Below are 23323 nucleotides of genomic sequence, written 5' to 3' on the forward strand. Positions count from 1 at the left end.
AGCCCTTTGGCTTACAAAAGTTACTTTTGATCTAAGATCCACATTATACTGTAGCCCTAGATCAATATAACCTAACAGTCACCCTGTACCTATTTTGAATTATAAGCTAAAGAATGGCAGCTTAGAAACAGTTATTCTAAAGCAACATGAACCCTTTTCTCTTCCCTTTAGGTTCCAAAAGTTTGGAGAAGAAACTTCCTTTCAACCTCCGAAAGAGTAACATCTCCCTGAAAACAGCCAGTTCACACCCACCAGCCCCTTTGGCTCAGGTAGTCTACCTGAAGGACATTGTCTGCTACCTGTCACTGCTGGAAAGGGGACGGGCTGAGGATAAGCTGGAGTGTAAGTGCTTGGGTGACAGGAAGAACATCTATAGTCCTTGAGCACCAAATGCAAAACTATGGATGCCTTGGTCACAGGTGGCAGGAATGGAAGGAATGTGGGAGGGTTGTGGTTTTAGAGGAAACCATAAGAGCTTTGAGGTTCATAAGGGGTAAATGCTCAGATTCACATGAATGAAGCTGCAACTCCTGCCGACTTGACAGTTCAAAAGCGTGCAAACATGAATAGATAATGGTGAACTCATTAATGGAGACATGAAAGGAGTCCCCAACTGGGAGTCCCTTGGGCAACTGTGATGTCACTGGTTGATCTTTTCACTATGGAAGCACCTCAGTGCTTCCAATACAGCAAAAAAAAAATGTATGAAGACAACAAATTGTTCGTTCATTCCTTTCCAGTTAAACAAGAATAGGAACCTGTGGATCCCCATGTACATTGTTGGTGTATATCATCAACTCCAACATGGCCAGTGATCAGTAGTGCTGGAAAGAGCTATGGTCCACATCAAGTAGCTCATTATGGACTTAATATTGATTAAACAGCATTTGTTTAATATTCATTGACGGAAGACTGCTACATTGGCCCATAACTCATATTTCTATATCTTTTTCTCTTGGGAGGGCAATTTTTAGGGAACAAAACGTTATTTTCAAATATTTTCCAGTATGAAATGCTCAGGTTTCAGCAGTTCCTTCTCCTCTCCTGCAATCACATCTATTCTTCCATGCTTTCTAAAACAATAACTCATAGGCCACCACAAAAAATTAAATGGGGCATAGTTACTATTTTAATTTGCTCACATATTTGGGTTTAGCGTTATTAATCTGAAATATTCCATGTGTCCTTCCTGATAAGCGGCTTCTACTATGATTAAATAAAAGGTGTATGTAGTAGTCTTTTTATTATGTGGTAAGAGCAGCTGGGATGGGGAAGTCACTGTTTCTCTTCTCTAGCTAGTATTTTAATAGAAAGGAAAGATGTTAAGAGGCAACACTGCATGTACTTTAAAAGCTGTGTCTAGAAGCATTCTCAGAGCATGTACATCGGCTGCCAACCTTCAGTTTTGCAGGCGAGGAATTCATGTATCAGTCATCAGCTCTAATTAAATACCAATTCAGTGATGTGATTTCAAATTACTCAGTTAGGATTTACCAGCTTTCTTATCCTAGAACAGTGGTGGTGAATCTATGGCACGTGTGCCAGAGGCGGCACTTAGAGCCCTCTCTGTGGGCACACACGCCATGCCCCGGAGATGGCAACCGTCCTTCAACCAGCCACCCGCTAACTCGCTGAGGTCCCACGTAGTTGGATGCATCCCAGCAGCCAAGCGCTCGCTGGCCTCTGTGTGCAGGAGCCGATGGTGTCAAGCAGCAGCCGCCCCAGCCCCTGCCTCACCTTGCCCTGTGACAATGGCATCCCCGCCCTGCCTCACCTTGCCTCGCCTCTTCCCGCAGGACGAGCCTTCTGCCCACCACCCCACCTGCCAGAGACCTCCTGGATCTCCCCCAAACCTGCCCAGCCCCCACAGGCATCCCTCCCCACGAGCAACATTGAGCTGATCACACCCACCTTGGCCACACCCACCCTATCTGCTATGACCACCACAGCCATGCCCATCTAGTGGGCCATGCCCACCTGGCACCCGGTGATAAATAAGTGGGTTTTGGGTTGCAGTTTCGGCACTCGGTCTCTAAAAGGTTGGCCATTACTGTCCTAGAAGGTAGAGTTTTTTCCTCAAATAAGTAGCTGTGAGTTGGGAAGTGGAATGGTAGAAAATACGGGTTCAAATAGCTACAAACATAGCTACTACTGCAGTTGTGTCGGGAGTGCTGAAGCACTTCCAGATTGAAAGGATTGAATGGTGACATCACCATTGCCCGGGGGAGGCCCAGTTGGGAGATCCTTTCACATCCTTGTTAAGTTGGGTGCCAACATGGTACACATTTATCTACTCATGATTGCCCACTTTTGAACTACTGGATCTGCAGGAGCTGGAGCATGTGACAAAACCTCACCCCATCCTGCAGCAACAACCAGGTCTCAAATGCCAGCCTGCCAATCATCAGCCCAGGGTCCTAATCTCGTGTGTCATTATGCTCCCAGAAGTATTGTTGAAGATCTGATACCTTTTGAATTAACCATTTAAAAAATAAACCTAGACTGTGATTTGGAAGGGCAGCTCATCTGATGAATTTCAACCTTTTTGTAATGCCTAAACAGTCTTGCTTCTCTTTTCTTTACAATTATCTTTTTCCACATATTGTATCTCTCAGTTTTGTTTTCCTCATTTGCTGTATTTCCTTTCCATTTCTCTTCATTCCACTTCCAGCCTTATTTTGGAGTGGCTACTGGTGATCAGTTGTATGCTTGTACATATAAGTGTGCGTACGTGTGTTGTGTGTGTGTGTGTGTGTGTGTGCATGGTGTTATGTGAATCCTTTTATTGCAGAAGGGACTTTCCAGATACAAATGGAGTTGGCAGCCCTAGGTGGACACAATAAGAAAGCTATGCAACGAAGGAGTGGTTGCCTGTTTATAACCTTTTTTCATCTTCCACCTTTGTGCTAAATTCTGAGTCATTTGCCATTTAAAACTGCTAGTTTATAAGCCAATCTCTATTAATACAACAGAGAACATATTAATTATGAGATATCACTTAGGGGGAAAACTATCATTCTCCCAGGATCATCTATGATCTATTCTAGTGTAACATTTCAAGTTGAATTGTTCGGCAGAATCTCTTCAAACATCACAGCAGGTGTCAAAATGTGATGTTGGACTTGCCCTTTAGATTGGATGAAACATTCCTAGCCTGTGGATTGGCCTCTATGGGTTTGTCAAAAATAGATCATGCCAGACAAATCTTATTGCATTCTTTGACCAAGTGACAAAATTAGTGGATCAGAGGAATGCTGTGGACATAATTTACTTGGACTTCAGTAAGGCATTTGATAACGTAGATCACAACCTACTACTTGACAAGATAGAAAAATGTGGGGTAGACAGAACCACCACCAGATGGATCCGTAGCTGGCTGACCGGCCGTACTCAGCGAGTGGTCCTCAATGGAACTGCATCTATATGGAGGGAAGTGTGTAGTGGGGTGCCCCAGGGATCTGTTCTGGGCCCAGTACTCTTCAACATCTTCATCAACGATTTGGATGAAGGGATAGATGGGGAACTCATCAAATTTGCAGACGACACCAAGCTGGCAGGAATAGCCAACACTCCAGAAGACAGGCTTCAGATACCGAAGGATCTGGACAGACTTGAACACTGGGCACTAACTAACAAAATGAAATTCAATGGTGAAAAAAGCAAGGTTCTACATTTAGGCAAGAAAAACCAAATGCACAAGTACAGCATAGGTGGCACCATGCTCAATAGTAGTAACTGTGAGAGGGACCTCGGAGTCCTAGTAGGCAATCACCTAAATATGAGGCAGCAGTGTGCTGCAGCTGCCAAAAAGGCCAACACAGTGCTAGGCTGCATTAACAGAGGGATAGAAGCAAGATCACGTGAAGTATTAATACCACTCTTCAATGCCTTGGTAAGGCCACACTTGGAATACTGCATCCAGTTTTGGTCACCACGATGTAAAAAAGATGTTGAGACTCTAGAAAGAGTACAGAGAAGAGCAACAAAGATGATTAGGGGACTGGAGGCTAAAAAATATAAGGAACGGTTGCGAGAATTGGGTATGTCTAGTTTAACGAAGAGAAGGACAAGGGGGGACATGATAGCAGTATTCCAATATCTCAGGGGCTGCCATAAAGAAGAGGGAATTAAGCTATTTTCCAAGCACCTGAAGGCAGGACAAGAAGCAACGGGTGGAAACTCATCAAGGAGAGAAGCAACCTAGAACTAAGGAGAAACTTCCTGACAGTGAGAACCATTAATCAGTGGAACAGCTTGCCTCCAGAAGCAGTAAATGCTCCAACACTGGAAGTTTTTAAGAAGAGACTGGACAGCCATTTGTCCGAAATGGTGTAGGGTTTCCTGCCCGAGCAGGGGGTTGGACTAGATGACCTCCAAGGTCCCTTCCAACTTTACTACTATTACTATTACTATTACTCTATGTAACTGGATATGTTGATAAGCAAGGATATTGCTTTTCCTATTTGAAGTGATGTTGAACAATGTTTCTTCTTTTCTATACCGTATGAGTGTGTATGCCAGGACAAAGTTATTCATCTCCATTGGCCTGCCAGGTTCCGTTGTTACATATCATTTATTTTATGAACGGAATTGTCAGATATGTAGAAGAGAAAGGAGAAAAATGAAAATTGCTATCTACATGTTACTTTTTGCAAAATATAAACGCCATACATTGAGAAATAGTGTAGCTCCATTAGCATTCCTGAAAATTGTAAAAGGCTGCCCTCTAGTGCTATTTGTTAGTTAACATTAAAGATTAAGAATTTATTATTTAAATGTAATACTATGTACAAACAAAGAAAATTCTTAATCTTGAAGGATTTGGCTGAAGCCAATGTAAAGAGTGACTCTCAAGATAGTTTCTTCTAAAAAACCAGCTACATATTTTAAAAATGAATTAAGTATATAATTATAAGCAGTGCTTTTTTTGAAAAAAAAAAAAAGGTGCCGGAACTCACACACGTCATACAACCCGCCTTGCCTACCCTACAAGGTTCCATCCCAAAAAGGTGCCGGAACTCCATTCTGGGCGTTCTTTGACAAAAAAAAAAGCTCTGATTATAAGGAATTAAATATGCGTATATAGAGAATATTGATGACAATAAATTTTGCACAAAGACTTACTCTACAATTTTGGAAACAATAAAGATTCAAATTATAGTCTTTGCAGCAAAAAACACATTTCCTCAATTTGAGTTGAATTGGATGACATAATATCCAACCAGCTAGCTGAGCTTCATAGACATTGTAGCCAAATATACCATCTGCTTCTTTGTGGAAATGCATCGCCTTAAGATGAAATAGACATTGCCATTCACATTATAAATTCACTGGTATTTTTGACCTGCTGATTTGGGTATTCTATTTACATAAAATATCTATTAAAACAGCTGTTAAGCATCTTCAGTGCTGATTATAGTACTTCAAGCCCCATATACTGGAACAACACCATATTGGGGGAAACTGGCCTGATTTATTTTTAATTTAAAATGAAAACCAAAAAAAAAACAGCCCTCCCCTTTTCAGAAATCATTACCAGACTGCCAACTGCCATAAAAGAGGGGCTGGAAACAACTCTGATTTATTGAATACAATTCATACTAATTCTTAAGGAATATAGATGCATGTATACTACAACTGCAAAAAACTAATTTCCTGACCTCTATTCAGTCAGAAAGTAGAAATATAGCTGTTGTAAATGTAGATTGCCTCCAAAATATTCCAGAATGCCAGCTCCATGCTGGACAGACTTGTTAAGTAGTAATTTAGTCATCTGGTTTTAATTCACATAATGTGGCAGATGCATGTGCTGGCTCACATGTGCAGTTGTTAGGATTTAGCTCCAAACCCCTTATTTCCACTAGACAGAAAAGATTTTTTATCTTGAAACTAAAAGTTGAGAACTATGGCAGGAAAAAGTAGCCTTAGAAACTGGCTAGAATCCTCAGAATCATCTGGAGGAGAGACCCCAAAATAATTGAAATAGAGATTAATCTTTTCTAGTCACTAATCACCATAAGAAGAATAAGTAAAAATGTCTAGCTAGCTAAATTACCTGCAATTAATTTTTATTTCTCTTTTTAAAATTAAATCTAATTTATTGTCTCTGATGTTTACTCCATCAATGCAAGCTATCCATGTATGCCTGATGCCTCTTAAAATCTCTGAGCGGTAGAGTGATCCTACCTTGGAGTCTAGACCCTTGCAGGATTTGTTTAAGGTGCTGATTGGTTTTACCAGCACTTTTTATTTTACTCACCATGATTTTACATGTGATTACCTAAAGTTAAATAAAATGTTTCTGAAAAAAAAAACCTATTGCTCATTTTAATTTCGACTTTGTAAGATGGGTCCCCTCCCAAAGAAGGCTGAATTTTCATATCAAAAGAGTGTACAACAGTGGGAACTGGTGCTCCAAATTTTGTTTAATTTTTAAATTTTAATTTAAATTGTTAATGTTTTGTCTCTTTCTCTTTACCAATGAGGCACATAAGCTGTGATGCTCTCTTTCTTTCACACTTCTGGGTTCAATGGGAGGACATTAGCTAAAGGCAATCCCCCTGGAAAATGTGTGGTGGCAGCAGTAATGATCAAACAGTTACATTAGAGCAAGAAGGCAGGCTAGGATATGTAAATTTAAAGGGCATCTCAGAGAAGACATTTGAAACCTCTTACATTTTGCTGCTAGGGTAGTCCTCGACTTACAATGGCAATTGGGACCAGAATCTTTGCCGCTAAGCAATGCAGTTATAAAGCAAGACTGCATCACTTAGCACAGCAATCCCTGCAGTCCTCTTTGCCATCATTAACCAAGCCTCAGAGTTATTACAATAGGCAGCTTCCTGCTGGCTTCCCACAAATAAGTCAGTGGGAAAGCCAGCAGGAAATTACAAGTTCCAGGTAGCTTGCAAGCAGGTTGGCATACAGGTAAGTGGCTGCTGCTAGGTGGAGGAGAGTGCAGAGGATGTACAAAAGTTCAAGGGAAGAATGGCAAAATCCAGGGACAGTGTGCAGGATGAACAAGGGTGCAAGGACGTGCAGTAAGGGTCAGGGAGAGTGTGTGAATAAGGGGTGGTGAGATTTGGAGAGGATATATGAGGGTGCAAAAGAGATGTAAGGATAAGGGAGGGTGTACAAGGGTGCAAAGGAAGTACAGCAAGGATTGGGAGAGGTGCAAGGGTGTGTACAAAGATGCGAGGGTTGTGGAAAAGATGTGATGAAGGTGCAGTGAAGCTCAGGAAGGATGTGCAAAGGAATGCAGGAGTGCATTAGGATACAAAGACATAGGAAAGGTTGAGTGTGTATGAGGGAGGTGTGGCAAAGAACAGGGAAAGTATGAATGTGCGCACAAGGATGCATGAAGTTGCAAGGGAAGCATGATAACAGAGGATGCATGAGAGTGCAAAGCTTGAGGAAAGTGTATAAGTGGCTGGCACAGTCTGAGCAGGTGGGAGAAACTTACCCCAGAGAATTGTGACGTTTGCTGACTTTCTCATTGATCTTCTAGGGAAGCCACAGGAAAGGTGACAAAAGGCAATCACTTGATCACGGGCTCAATCAGCTGCTCCTAAGCACAAGCCGATTGCAAAGTTTCTAGCATATGATTATGTCACTGGAAAGGTGGTGTGGCAGCCAGAATTCTTAGAACTGATTGTAACCACTATTCATTCAGCACTGTTGTAATTTCAGACAGTTACTAAACAAATGGTTGTAAGTCAAGGACTATCTCCAGTAACAGAATCTTGGAAGCCTGTCAAAGTTTCCCTCTGCTCTTTGTTACACCAAAGAAAATAACTATGGGGTAATCTTGAGTTTCCTTCTCACTCCTCTTTTTCAGAGCTCAGCTAATGTTTACTTGCCCTCTTTTGAATTCCTTCTCTTTTTTATGGTTATGCATTTATTTTGATGTGAATTATCAAATACAAAGGGTTAACTGAAGACAGAGACTTCAATGTGGTCAGCTCAAACTTTGAAATTAAGGCAGTGGTAGACTGTAAAACCTGACTGATTAGCCCTTTTGTGATGGGAACATACATTTATTGCATATCTTTGCACATTTGTGTTTTCTTGCAGTTATGTTTCGCCTCTATGATACAGATGGCAATGGCTTCCTGGACAGCTCGGTAAGCTATCCTTCAAACTAGTCCTTTTCTTTAAAAGGATAAGAAGCTACACTTTTCCCCAAATGCATTGGGGCTTTCCTACTGTGATGCCACTACAAAGTACATAGGTCGAGGGATACATCAATGAAATCTGGCTCTCTCTGGTCTCCAGTTAAGCTACAGCATGGAAACAAGATCATTCATAGTTGAGGGATTCTTCATAAAGAGGATTATACAGGTCTTTTTCAAAGTTGGCAGGATCTGGTAAAGTTAGCTGATTAATAGCAGCATCAAAACTTGGGTCTGCCTGTTTAAAATTTCCAAAACAATCTTGATGTAGTGTAATTCAATTACCTTGTGGAAAATTTAAATGGAAGGCAATGATATGGGTTTACAAACTCTTTCAAGTGTTTATTCTTAAAAATAAAAAAGTAATCTGACATAATTGTTTTAAAGAGGTGGCTCACCTTCATAAAGATATTTACCTATTTTTTTCTTGCATGCTAATATATATAACTGCAATATCCATATAGTATATCATTCACATTGTCTTAAAAACATTTACCTTCTTCCATCTTGTTTCTAAATTCAGGAGCTGGATCGTATTATCAATCAAATGGTACATGTAGCAGAATATCTGGAATGGGACTCTACAGAATTAAGGCCAGTAAGTTATTTTTCCATGTAGAATCGGAATTTACTTTTAAAAAGTGCTTTGTTCTGCTTTTGAGTATCATTTTTTCCCCTCTGAGAGCTAAGTCATACACAATATTCAATAAATAGTGTATAACTACCTTTGTTCTTCCTTTTTACAGCAAAGTAAACATAGCAATGGATCACTACTAATTAAGATTACCATATGCAAAAGGTTACACCAGTGGTGGCAAACCTATGGCACGGGTGCCAGAGGTGGCACTCAGAGCCCTCTCTGTGGGTACGCGCACCATCACCCCAGTCCTAGTCCTTCAGCTGGGTTTTATAAAACCTTTTCACTTTAGGCCTCCACTGCCGTGATTGAACTTTTTAGTCCCACCCAGTCTGCTGTTACCACTGAAGCCACACCCACCTGTCACCCGATGATGCATAAGTGGGTTTTGGGTTGCAGTTTGGGCACTCGGTCTCTAAAAGGTTTGCCATCACTGGGTTAAACCTTCCTCCTAGAAACATGTTTAGCAACATCTGCCCTGTCCCATGTGGACATTTTTTTTCATTTTCTTTGGGTAATTCCCCCAGTGGAATACTGGCATTTTTGTATGGGAAATGGAAAGATGGTGTAAAACATCTCTTCTCCATGGCCCAGTCAGGATTGCTCTGACAAGCAGTTAAAAAAATTTAGAAAAGTATCTACATACTATTTATATTTAATCATTATGCACATTGGTCCTGAATTACTGAGATTGAACTATAAATACAAAGATGATCCCTGTTTTAATTTCCAGAAGGATTACTATCTTAGTCTGTTGCAGCCAAAACAGAATCTTGTGGCATCTTAAAATTAACTATTGTCCTTAAAAATGTAAGCTACAATTAGTCTTTAATATGCCACAACATTTGTTATTGTTCTTTTTAATGATTCCTTGAGTCATCCATTAATTCTAAATAGCCAGTTTGAGCCTGTCAAATATATTGTAATAATCCAGTCTCAAAAAGACTAGTTAAAAAAAAGATTATTTTTGAATTTATTTTACAGCATTTCTAAGCTACCCACCACCCACAGATTATGTTTTTTTTCCTTAAAACACCTTTTAAGGAATAAGGATAATTATGGTTTCACAGGAAGAGAAGTTGCAGGCTTAAGAAAATCTGACTTGGAAAAAGTGTAATGAAGAACTGCAAACCAAACAAACAAACAAAACCTGACTATAAAACTAGAATTCCGTAGAACTCTAAATTACTCTTGGGACTGATTATCAGATCCAAGCCTGCTGCAAACAAACATGGATTTTAAAAAAGCTAAAGAAGCAAAAAAACAAGGGTAAGTTGAAGAAGTCAAGGCAATGTGATGAAACCTTCAGATTGACAACCTGACTTGGATGGAAATATCGTATGACACCTTTATGTCTCAGTCAGCTAATAGAATCAACTGACAGCACTCAGTCTGTGAGATCTGCTGATTATATTCAGGCTGAAATTGCCTAGTTGTTGTCTCCACTGCTAAGTCTAGCTCCTAGACTTTGTGATTCACAATGCAAACACTGGTGCTCCTGATTCTTTAACTTAATATTGCAATCAGTTTTGTTTTCCGTGCTAGTGTTCAAAGCCTACAGAACATTTCCTATCATAAAAATAATTGCAAGTGAAAAAAAATAGGATGCACATACCTGGATTTTGTCTTCTGCAGATTTTGAAAGAGATGATGGAAGAAATAGACTATGATCATGATGGAACTGTGACACTTGAAGAATGGATTCGGGGTGGTATGACTACCATCCCTCTGCTCGTTCTCCTAGGCATGGAAACAGTGAGTAACAGGCCTGATCTCACAACAATAAGCCAAACTTTCCCAACATGGTGTGTTTTTAGAGTAACAATATTTTACCTAGGATAGGAGAGAGTTCTTATTTGTTGCATAACCTTTCTTTCTACACATTATGCAATGTGACTTAACAATAATTAAAATGCAGAATGTAAAATAGAAATTAAATTTAAACCATAAATTAAAACCAAACTAAATATTATTTAACAGTTTAAAAAAAGCCTGACAAAAGATATGGATTCAGCTGCTCTTTTTCCAAGAAAAAAATGGGTGCATAACTATTGTTAAGAAGACCGGAAGCCATTTTTTCTTCATATCATCTTCTTTTCTACTTCTTTTTCTATATTTTTTCACTTTTCTATTACTTTTATCTTTTTTTTACTCTATGGAAAAGCATATTTAATAAAAATTAATTTAAGAGTGTGAGTCTAATAGAATCCCAAAGGAGGACATTCCACAACTGGAAATCATGCGACTGAAGGTCTTCTTCTGCATACTGAATGAATGAGCCTTTAAAAACAAGTCCTCTTCTGAAGGGCGTCTTATGTAGAACTACACATCTAGAAAGATTTGTAATAGGAAAAAAAATCTCTCAGATAATCAGATTTCAAGCTGTTTGTAATTTTAAAAATTAGCACCAATACTTTAAACTGTACCCTGGAAGCAATTATGGGAATTAAGTTGAGAAAAGGTGCTGTACACCTTCTGAAGGAAATTAGATATAATCAACCAGAATCTGCTTACCAGAAAGTAAAGTAAGTATGATAACTTTCACCAATAATCTAATTTTAGTTTGCCATTATATGTAATTATTTTTATTAACATTTGCATTGTTTCATGGAATATAAGGAGAGGATTTAAGAAATGTTGTACATTGTAAGGCAGTTATTTATTTACCTAACTTTTACTTTCATGGGCAGAAAAAAATAACATATACAACAGATAATATGCATGTTTGGGAGAAAGATACATCTCTCTCTAAGAGATAAAGCACAAGATGTGTGGTGCCAGTGTAAAGCAGAGGAGCTTCAAATGAACATTCACTTGAATATACACAGCCTCTTAGACTCTTTTAAGTCTCTGACCTCTGAGAGTACAAGTATTTCAAAATCCAGATTCTCAGCTTCCTTTTTAGTCATAGACACTAAGAACATCTTGACTGTCTACACAGTTTTCAAGGATTGTGTCAACAGTTATCCAAAGCTTCTAAAAAGTGAAGGAACCCAATATAAATAAATTTAATGAGGTTCAAATTAAATCTAATAATGTACTAATTAATTGTGTATTGTTAAGTTATGGTGCTATGGAACTGGTATCCATTTTCCCCTCCATCTGCCTGGATTCTTTTGACATACAATACAAGCAACCTTTTGAATTCCTGGTATAAACATTGTCTGGTACATCAACAGTAGGAGCTATTTGCTCAGTTTCAGTTCTATAACCTTATGATTTAAGAATCCTACCTTTAGACGGTATTGTGGTCATTTGATGGATTTTGAGAGATTATTTGATGTTCTTGATTTCTTGAGCAATACAATAGGACAGACTGAAATATATATATATAGGAAAATATAGTTTCTAATTATAATTCTACAACTTCTTAAAAAGGAGGGTATTAGTCATCATCTATATCATCTAGCTTGTAATTACAGCTATATACAACCAAAGGCAATATGCCTCTGAATGTCAGTTCCTGAGGAACATGAGTAGGAGGATGTTAATGTGTTCTTTGTGAGATTTCCATAAGATTTATTGACTATTGTAGGATAATAATCTTAGACTATGGAAGGCCTTTTTTTCTGATCCACTACATTACTTCTTAGAAGATAAGCAGCATATTTTGTTATACAGTAGCAAACCTGGGGTAATATTCTTGTATAAAGTTCTGTCCATTTAAAAATTGTGAATTCTGTGTTTTATAAATTTTCTATTCAGGATAGGCTGGATGGTTGCTTTTTTCTTTTATTTCAACATTTTGGTAGCATGTCACTTCCTATTTTACCTGGCCACATGATAAGAGGCCATTTGTTCCTTTGGAAGCAACTGACCTGATTCAATGTCTGCAGTCCCCAATACTTGTCTGTTTGATTGGAATTAATGGATTCCGCCTAATTTTATAATTATAAAACTATAACACATATAGTTCAAGAATGGGGCAATCTCATTCCAGCCACACCAGAAGCAGTTAGATGGTTAGCTTCCTTAGATATCGAATTATAACATCTATCCCATTGCAATTCTATGGCTCCATATTATGGTGATTTTGTTATGGTTTTATTTGAATTTAATATTTTAACTCCTATATTATATTGTACACACACACACACACACACACACACACACACACACACATTTGCTGATGCTTTATTTAAACTAAATCTATATATTAGTGACTGCATGGCCTCGATAGATACCATGCATTAAATAAATAAATAAAATAGAGGTGCTACTATTGATAGGACACCCATCCATGTTTTATATCTACCATAAATGCTGGTAACACCCTCTCCCCCCAAAAAGAAAGTCTATCATCCATTAAAGATAATTATAATTATATCATTCTATACTAATTGCTGAGAAAAACAACATATTTACATTTTTAGAAATCCAAGTTATAATCCATTAGGATATTCAATCTTTGTCTTTTGACTACATGATATTACAAAAATGTAGATCAATTTCCCCAAAATGATAGACAAAAACTTTGGACTATGGCTGTTTTGATTGACTTACCCACGATAATCAGACTGAATATCCAATCAAAATAGTTATTGTTTGGAGATGATATAAATGTACTGTAACATATCAAGAGAAGATCAAGTCAAGACAGGTTAAAGTATTCTCTAGGTTATTATTTATCATGAGTCTTAGATTATTTTCTTGCATGGTAGTAAAAGTTTAATTTTAAAAAATTCTGTGGCTGCTTTTCAAAAAATAAAGAGAAGCTAGCAAGACTATAACATAGGTTAATTCAGATAATTATTTACAGATCATTGACATGCCAATTAAGTTCAAGAGTGTTTGTATGAGAAAAGCTGATGAATGTTTTCTATAGTTCTGTAGTTCTGACATTATTAGTTCACATTATGAAGAGATAATATTGATTGTGCAAAGAGGTAATTGTGCAAAATTCATATTTTGGTGACTGGGTCATTGGTGGGTTATTGGATATCCATCATACTGATTCTTCTCTGCTAAGTGAACTTTTTTTAAAAAAAAAAATCCCTACAGAATATAAAGGATGATGGCCAACATGCTTGGAGGCTGAAACATTTCAAGAAGCCTGCCTACTGCAACTTTTGCCGCACTATGTTACTGGGAGTTAGGAAGCAAGGCTTGTGCTGTTCCTGTAAGTCTCTACAGATGCACCGTAATCATGGCTAGTGAGGTTACCTGCATATCAGTTGGAAAGAGTCATGTCAAAATCTCCCCAAAAGATGGGGAAAGGGTTTATTGATTTAGTTTCTGTTTAATCTTAAAACAAAGATAGTTAGGCTTCAATATTTCCAGCAGGTTCCTTTCTCAAGGGAAGCTTGAGATTTTTCCAATTATATGCCATTTGTATTATAGAACCAGATACCAGATAATCCACTTTCAAGACAACTAAAGTAACAACTCGAGAGAGAATACTTTTCTAGAATTTGGATGGATCTACTTAAAAAGCTGAACATTATGCGCTTTAACAGCTTCCTATTGCCACAGCTGTTCTTTTGCATTGAAGAAATTCATTACTATTGTGTCCATAGTACTGAACAGTCCCAAAGACTAAAAAAAGTTCATTTTAAAAAAGAAAAATATTATAAGAGACAATCAAACAACAGTATTTTACTGAAATAGATTATTTTGCAAAAGCCTAGGTGAAAGAGGCATGTCCTCAGTTGATATCTAAAGAAAGCTTGGAGGCCAACCTTAGGACAAGAGTTTAAAATATTAAGGTAGGATAGATGGCTAATGAGAAGTTTCACTGGATTCAATAGAACATAATTTACAGTAAATGAATAAAAATGGCAACTGTTAATATATTACTTTCAAATTTTAACTTATGGAAAACTGAGGTTCAGAAGATAACATATAAACATGTTGATTGTAAACCCCATGCTGAGAAATGACCTCACACAACACCAGATAGATGTTAATCATGAGGGGTAAAAGAGTCACACATCTTGAGGCAACCCACAACAAAAAAGTTTAGGCCTCAATTTCTCCCTCTGTAATTGCACTTGAAAAAGGAAGGAGAACCACCACAGTATTGTTTCCAGACCCCTAAGTCAGTTCAGAACAATATCATAAGTGATGGTATTAAAACTTGCTGAAAGTGTAAGGAGGGTTAGGACAAATGCACCACCTCTGTCCCTAGCCAGCCAGACATTATCCACAAGTGTGATCAATACCATCTCAATAGTGAATGGTGAATCTACTATCATGGATTATGACAACAGTTTACTCATTTAGGATTTTTTTCAAGAATTGTGTATACAATTGCATACATGGAATAATATATTCTAACAGCCAAATTCTAGAAGTAGCTGGAAATTGCCTTCAATGCAGCAATTTAGAATGGCTCTCTCTTTTTTCTTTCCTTTCTACAGTTTGTAAATATACTGTCCATGAAAGATGTGTGTCCAAAGATATTGCTCCTTGCATCAGTACTTATGTAAAATCCAAGAGAAATACAAATGTAAGTGAGGCATATGTGGAAGATCAGTGTTATGTGTCCACTAATTAATCATCTGCTATGAATTCTAAGCCATCTGTATGCAGAACATGCAGTCCATAGTGTCATAGTAACGCTATTTTAGTAAAAGAGGCCAATTCACTGCTGTGATTTTGATATAATATATCAAAGGACTTTATATTTGGGGAACGATTTGCAGATAAACTTGGGGTTAATTTTTGTTTGCAAAGTGATAAGTGTTCCTTTTGACTCTGTTGTATTTAGTGAAAATCAGTATATGCATTTAATATAAAGTAGGTCCACAAAAATACTGCCTTCAGATCTTCTCATCTTTGGTAAACTTTGCCTAGCAGTAAAACAGCACAGGGTGAATCCCTTGCAAGAAATTTCTTTGTTTTCAAAATTGAAATCTAAATTATAGCATTATTCTCTATCAATTACATCATTTACAGTATCAGCCAAACTCAATTAACTACTTCAATAGTATTAATAGGCACACTAGATAAATAATATACCAACAGTACTAATAAGTACCTACTAGAGAAGTGAAAACTGTGCTGAAATTGTAACTGTGTTAAGATTCAAACAGTATGCTCTCTGTTGCAAACCAAAAAAAAAGTCAAGTTGCAGTTAGTACAGGAGCCAAATTGAAACTTGGGTTTTGAATCAAACACTGAGGCTTCAGAGAGACGCAATTGTTTACAATGTATGCATATGGGTATGCAATACTGCTTAAGAGTTGCTTTCAAAGGTATGCACATTATAAGTTATAATGTAATGGTGAGTGGGAAAGACTGAGCAGAGCATGAGGCTCAGAAGAGTCTCTCCATAAGTTCTCAGGCTCCAAAGACGATATCAGGAGAACTGTATTTTCACTCTTGCAAAATTCTATTAACATAGCTTTACAGTAAAGTAAAATTAGTTTATCTGGTCATGTTTCCTGTCTGGTCTACCTAGTAAGGCTGATAGTTAAGCTATTTGCCTACAATCATTTATGTTTTCATAAATGTATAGATATATCAAAAGCATTTAGGCTTATATACAGCTCCATAGCCCTCTGGGCTATTTACAATGACAACATATTTTCCCAACAATCTGGATTCTCATTTTACTGACCTCTGAAGGATGGAAGGCTGAATCAACCTTGAGTCCTATCAGGATCGAACTCCAGGCTATGGGCAGAGTTTGTCTGTAATACTGCATTCTAACCACTATATAACCAGGACTCTAATATAAATGTGTAGAAATACCCAATAATCAGAGAAAACTATTCCCTAAACTGAAGATGGGGACTAGGAACTTACCTAAATTTGTACTATCCTCCCTTTCTACCAAGCTATTTGAACAATTTTGCATTTCTAGGTTATGCAGCATACATGGATTGAGGGCAATTCCCCAGCCAAGTGTGATCGGTGTCATAAAAGCATCAAATGCTACCAGGGAATTACCGGACTACATTGTGTATGGTGCCAAATCACAGTGAGTACGTGAAAAGAATGTTGTCTTTTTATTTTTAATCAAAGATTATGGAAATCTATTTTAGTCAAGAGAGATTTTTTACACATTTAAGTTAATAATTTTTGTGGCATGTTGTAAGAAATAAAGATTCATCTTCCCTTACTAGTTTCCCCTCCTAATCCCAAAATTAGCCATCATCCAGTAAATTATGGAGAAACTGTAAATGCTAAAAATATTGTAGTTCAGCAATTCATGCCACTATCCATCACCTCTTTTATAACCCTGATTCTGACATACATGAAGTAAGTCTTTGTGAAAAGGAAGATCCAAAATGTATTTTTAAAAGGCTTCAAATTTGGCTTTCTCAAGGAATACATCCAGGATTGGATGATAACAATGATATATTATCCACTTTGCAACTATTGTGAACTATTGTAAGCACCTTTGTGGCACAAAAATAAAGCTCATAGGATGTATTACTTTTTATATTTGGTGACATTTCATTGTTATTGTTATGGGTGGTGAATGGTACTACATGCCTCTTAAGTGCAGTGACAGGTACAACAGTTTGCCAGACCTGCAGATATTAAAGTAAGAAGAACACAGCTGTTTAAAAACATGATTTACTGATTTTATTAATGTTTTAATTTAAGCTCGTCTCCTTTTCCAAAGAACTCAGAGCAGTTATTTGAAGAAACAGCAACAATTTCACAGAGTTACAAGCTATTTACCACAGAAAAGCATAACCTGAGGCATATAGGCTATATATACCCCCAATCCCTGAACATTACCTCCAAAGCTTCTCTTAAACGTTAGCAGCAAATTGTAATTTTTAATGTGATAGAGGAGGGTACATTGCTGGACAGTTGTAGTTTCCAAGTGATCTTAAAGGCCAGCCCATGTAAAATGCATTGACCATGAGCAAGGTCTTCCAGTCCAGGAAAGGGCACAGTTGGTGCACAACATGCAAATGTCCTCCTGAGCTGGAACCATGATTCCAGGAAAATCTCATCTGAGGAAGTGTGACCCTTTCCAGAGTCAATGATGATAAACCAGCAGACCCCGAAGGAACCAAGAACATAAAACCTCTCCATTTTGCCAGGTTTGGGCCATGAGTTTTTCCCCATCTGGAGCAACACAGCTTCCAGACATTTGGTCAACACCATAATACCTGCCAAGTCAGGGCTAGAGATATATAACTCTATCATTGGCATATTTTCCCCTCTCCATTTTGGTACAAAAAGAAGCATTATTTTCTCGTAATATTTTCTCCTTAAGGATTTAATTCTCCCAATAGAAAACAATGGCTTTTCTGCAGAGCTGGAGACTAAAAGCCATCTTATCAAAGAAACATCAGATGCTTTGCTAATCTGATTTCTTGATCATAAGTAAAGGAAAAATTTAGAGGATCAGATGGATATGGATGGAAACAGGAAAGTAAACATTGGTACATGCTGTTTTCTCTCTTTTTAAAGCTTCACAACAAATGTGCCTCACACATGAAACCTGAGTGTGATGGTGGGCATCTCAAAGACCACATCTTGCTGCCTTCCCAGATCTGCCCAGTTGTTCTGGTAAATGAGTCTGCTTGGCACATATCAAACTGGTTTTATGAATGATATTTTCTTATTGGTTCTGTCTCACTTAAGGCAATTGGATAATATATTCTCATGATCCAAATGGCTTTATCCAAACTGATTTGGTTAATTAGATTCCTATACCATTACAAACCTGGTATTCCCTTGTAATACCCTCTGTATTGGACCATAGTTCCCCACAATTTTGTCCACTGTGGTCTCAAGCTGGGAAAAGTGCACTAAGGTTCTCATAATAACTACACTGATGGTTCCCAGGGCATACAGTACGTGGATGTCACAAATAGGACTGGCAGTGGGGAGGGAAGATGTTATGGATTAATCTTCTTTGATTTTTAAATGGAATAAATCTATGTTAAAGCTTGTTTTTGTCTACTTTCAAGGCCCAAATTTAATTATTATGCAATCATGTCATTATGCAATGCAGGGAGGTTTCTGGATTTTTGACTTAGAGTTTTCTGTCTGTCTAATGTATCTGACTATGACTAATGAACAAAATTCTTAAATGCATTAAATAAAAATTATTACATGTCAAATAACATATATCAGAATTTAAATATAAAAAATGGACAAACTGTTGCATGTATCAAACCATGCAGAATACATTAAATAATATGTTTTACAAAGAGTCCCTCCTTATGAGGAGAAACTGTAAATATATAAACCAATATGGAACATTTATGTATGTTATATAACAGAGGACTGCTTCCTCTGAAGCAGAGGGTATATAGGTGTATAGTAAGACTAACCATGGCCCACTAACTGTACATTAGTGAAAGAAAGTCACATGAATGTTAAAAAAAATCAAAATGAATGAAGGGCTGAAGCAATTCTCTTAATTTGGAAATATTAGAGAAAAGGCCAGTAAAAGGGACCATGATATACAGAATGATTCTACAGAGAAAATGGATAATAAGATTAGATAATTCAATGGAAGTCTTTCCATAGTTACTAATCATGATGGTTTTATGCCTTCTCCAAGATCAGAGGCATTATGCCTCAATTAAATGTTGTTTGTGGGAATTTTGTGGCTATTGGTAGGCAGAAGCTACTTTTGGGTGATATTTTCAGAACTTAATTATAATTTGTAACAAAATTGCTAGGTTATCCAAGATCATTTGGAATTTATAAAATGCATGTCCTTTACCAAATGATAGGTTTTGCACCGTTTGTTAGGCAGTATTTTAGTATCCATGTGTTATACAATATCCTTAGTCTTTTGTGGTCTTATTATATATTTTTATACTTAGAATTCCATAATCTCCTCTCTGTTTATGTCATTAGTACTTCTTTGCTATCTATTTTTAAATGTCCTATGCATCTTTGATTCTTCAAAAGGATAGGCAATCCCACTCACGAAGATCAGAGAGTGAATCACCATCCAGCACCACCCCCGAGGATACAAACATGATCTTCAGATACAATACTACTACAGTGGATGGACATGGATTGCAGGTGGGTAGCTGATAGCATCTTTTCTCCCTTGTACATGTATAGTTGTATGTACCCATGGAGAAGCACTTTCATCATTGTGAAAAATAGTGGGCCACTTTGGAGAAAGATATAGTGGAATACAGTGTCGATATATTAGTCCTTTAGGCAGCTTATAAACCACTCTGAAACTAGATAGTCCTAAAACTTTTTATGGCCAGAAAAATAATAACAAGCCATCATTCCCTTCTCCATTTCCATATACAAAATTAAATAAACTGGAAGTTGCATTTTTCTTTGTATTAACATTGGGACAGTATTTTTTGCTTTCCTGAAGGCAGTTTACATTCATGTTTCTCAACCTTAGCGTTCTTAAGATGAGTGAACTTCAGTTCTTAGAATTCCCCATCAAGCATGACTGGGGAGTTCTGGGATTTGAAGACCACGTATCTTAAAGTTGCTGAGATTGAGAAACACTGGTTAAGGGACAGAAGGAAAACTACATGTCATATTGTTGTTGTTGTTTCCTAACATCTTCCAGCATCTGTTTTTTGAGGTACATGCTCAATTTGCCTAATGGAAGCCCTTGCCCCATTCTAGGAATTATAGCTATGTTAAACTGTGCATGTGTTAATAGCAGTATATCCATCCCCATAGAATTTCCTGTAATTTAGAATTTAGCATGACTTCTCTTTCAAAAAGGTTATAATTATATATAATCAGTGCTTGCAAATGTTTGATTAGGTTAATATCTGTCATGCCCTTAAGAATGCAGCCACTTGATGTGTATCAAAAAGGTACAGGAGGTCACAAGCCTCCTAAGTAAAGATATCCATTTATTATTCTTTGTCCAATATACAATATTTGGCCCAGTGTATAGCAAGACAATATGCAGAAAAGGTGTAAAGAATAGCACAGTTTGGAGGATCCTAATGTTTTTCTGTGGCACTAAATCCTATTTATCCAATATCTTTCTAGTTAGTTAGTTTTGGTTCACCTATAACTCTGCCACATCACTTAGTTCTCCTTTCTGCACAATGTTTGTATATTATGCAGGGAGTCTGCTTGTTTGATATATATTTGGTTTTCAGATCACGCCTATGCTAGGGACACACCCATTGCTGGTATTTGTGAACCCCAAGAGTGGAGGAAGGCAAGGAGAAAGGTATGTTTCTCCCTTCTTTTGGAAAATTGTACATTTCCAAGATTTAATATTGTGATACAATAAGTGCATCAATAAATTGTTGTAGACAAATAAATCTTCCTCAAGCAAATGTTTTAGAGCAGATTTTCCCTTATATTCAAATTATAATGTTCCTTATAAAATGTAGTTGTGATTCCAGGTATTTTTATCATTACTCTTACACATGTAAAAGCTCTTACATGGTGGCTCAGTGGTCAAATGCAGTATTGCAGGCAAACTGCCCACAGCCTGGAGTTGGATCGTGACGGGGCTCAAGGTTGATTGAGCCTTCCAGCTTTTAGAGGATGGTAAAAGGAGGACCCGGATTATTAGGGGCAATATACTAATATTGTAAATCTCCCATAGAGTGCTCTAAAGCACTATGGGGTGGTATACAAGTCTAAGTGCTATTGCTAAGTGCTATAAGCTTCTGTGAATGTCCTAAAGCAGGAAACTGCTATAGCTTAGCACCAGAATATCAATTTTGAATGCAGAAGGGTCCAAGTTAAATAATTTTCATTTTCAGATAATGGTAAGACAAAACTCCAGAGTGGAACTCTGTAGACTTGCTGTCAGTCAGTGTAGAATGTTGGTAAAGAATTGATAGTTGTCTAAATGGTTGATCATGCTGGCTGAGATTATTGGAAGTTGTAGTTCAACATCACTTGGAACTACAGAATTGTAAAACTGGAAGGATCCATTAAGTACAATTTCCTGCTCCAAAGAAAATGGAAGTATCCAAAATAGGTGGCCACCAAGCCACTACTTGAACAAATCCAGTAAAGGGGAGCATAGTATCTTCCTTGCTAATTGATTCCATTGACAATCTGCCCTTCTTGTTACAAACCTTTTCCTAACACTCAAGTGGAATCTACTTTCATATAATTAAAGACTATGTTTTCCTGTTGAATACATTGCCAGAAAACAAATCTTCATTTTTTTTCTGTAAATTTAAAAGCATTATCATGCTTTCCCCATTGCCTCATTTCATCTTTTCTCAAGTCCCTCTTCTATGACTTCATAACCTCCTTTCCTAACCTCAATGAATTCTGTTCATAGCTTTGTTGGTACCATTTCTATAAATCAGACTTACTGGCATGTATTCTTCCTTAGTGACTGTCCCCCCTTTTTCTTTTACATTATTCTTTTATTTACAGATTTTCCCTAAAGATTGTTTTTTGTTTCTACAGCCAAGTAGGCTTCTTTTGCCGTGTTCCACTTTTTTTCCTTTTAATTTTTTTTTTGGGGGGGGGGTAGGGGAGGGAATCCTGTTTTTAGTTACTATTGTTTTAAGAATTCCAATCCAATCTTTGAATAATTTTGTCTTTCGTGTTTTCTGCCACAGAATCCTACTTTTCATTGGTTGAATTTATTAAAATTCATTTCAGTTTCCATTAAAATCAAGAATGCCTCTATTATATAGTCATTTTCTCTCATGTTCTTGCTTACTTCCACTTCTGCTCTTGGCAAATAGCATTTGCAACTTATTTATTTATATCTTATCTTTATTATTTTTGCAAATAACTCAAGGTGGTAAACATATCCAACACCTTCCTCCTCTTATTTTCCCCATAACAACATCCTTTGAGGTGAGTTGGACTTAAAGCAAGTGACTGGGCCAAAGTCACCCAGCCGACTTTCAGGGCTAAGGTGGGACTTGAGCTTGAACTCAGTTTCCCTCTTTCTAGCCTGGTGCCTTAACCACTAGATCAGAGGTCCCAGGGACCGGTTCTATGGAGGTTTTTTCACAGACCAGAGGATGCGTGGTTTTGTGTGCTGCCTCCATCCGGTGGATGGGGCTTTGTTTGTTTGGGCAGACCGGTTGCTGGTCCACAGACCGAGGGTTGGGGATCCCTGCACTAGATCAAACTGGTTCTCCCCTAGCAACGCTTTAGGTGCTAAAAAAAGCAGAGAGAGTGAAGAAAGCTGATCGAGAATAAAAATAATAATTTGCCTTGACTCTCCTTTTTATAGCTGTTGACTCTTTTTTTTTTCTTACTTTTAGGGTACATAGGAAATTCCATTACATACTCAATCCCAGACAAGTTTATAACCTGGATCGTGGAGGACCTAATCCTGGGTATTGAAGTTCAAAATGTGGCCTATTTTACATGTTTGTTTGTTTGTCATATTTAGAAATCTTTGGTCCTCCTTCTTACTATTACTTGCTTTCTTTATGTTGTCTCTGATCTATTCTTATCACTTCACTTCTTTTTCCTCTTTGCTGTCTTTCCTCAGTTCAATTTCCCTTACTTCCTCCTCCTTCCCTACACAAATATGCCTTAGATTGAGAATCTCATCTGACTGTTGGCCTTTTAAAGTATGTATCTGCTGTATTGTATTATATTTGCTATATTTGTGTTGTTGAGTCAACTGGGTCCCTATCAATTCATGAAAGAATAT

At 37.4% G+C, this 23323-nt stretch overlaps 1 protein-coding gene across 3 annotated transcripts in view; it reads left to right on the forward strand.

Annotated features, from left to right (window-relative positions):
- LOC120317579 (diacylglycerol kinase beta-like) overlaps nt 1–23323 on the forward strand; it is a 171402-nt gene that overhangs the window by 106746 nt on the left and 41333 nt on the right. For all 3 annotated transcript variants that reach the window (XR_005559274.1, XM_039364279.1, XM_039364268.1), the window contains exons 9-19: nt 172–342; nt 8074–8123; nt 8695–8769; nt 10444–10563; nt 13810–13927; nt 15168–15256; nt 16616–16732; nt 18187–18285; nt 19645–19761; nt 20829–20902; nt 22926–23000. Coding sequence is in view for 2 of the 3 variants with exons in the window: in XM_039364279.1 (XP_039220213.1) it covers nt 172–342; nt 8074–8123; nt 8695–8769; nt 10444–10563; nt 13810–13927; nt 15168–15256; nt 16616–16732; nt 18187–18285; nt 19645–19761; nt 20829–20902; nt 22926–23000 (1105 nt within the window). In the remaining variant the exon portion in view is untranslated. The remainder of the gene's footprint in view (nt 1–171; nt 343–8073; nt 8124–8694; nt 8770–10443; nt 10564–13809; nt 13928–15167; nt 15257–16615; nt 16733–18186; nt 18286–19644; nt 19762–20828; nt 20903–22925; nt 23001–23323) is intronic.

This window comes from Crotalus tigris, unplaced genomic scaffold (assembly GCF_016545835.1).
Source record: "Crotalus tigris isolate CLP2741 ecotype Arizona unplaced genomic scaffold, ASM1654583v1 scf7180000017591.2836849, whole genome shotgun sequence".
NCBI classification, from domain to species: domain Eukaryota; kingdom Metazoa; phylum Chordata; class Lepidosauria; order Squamata; family Viperidae; genus Crotalus; species Crotalus tigris.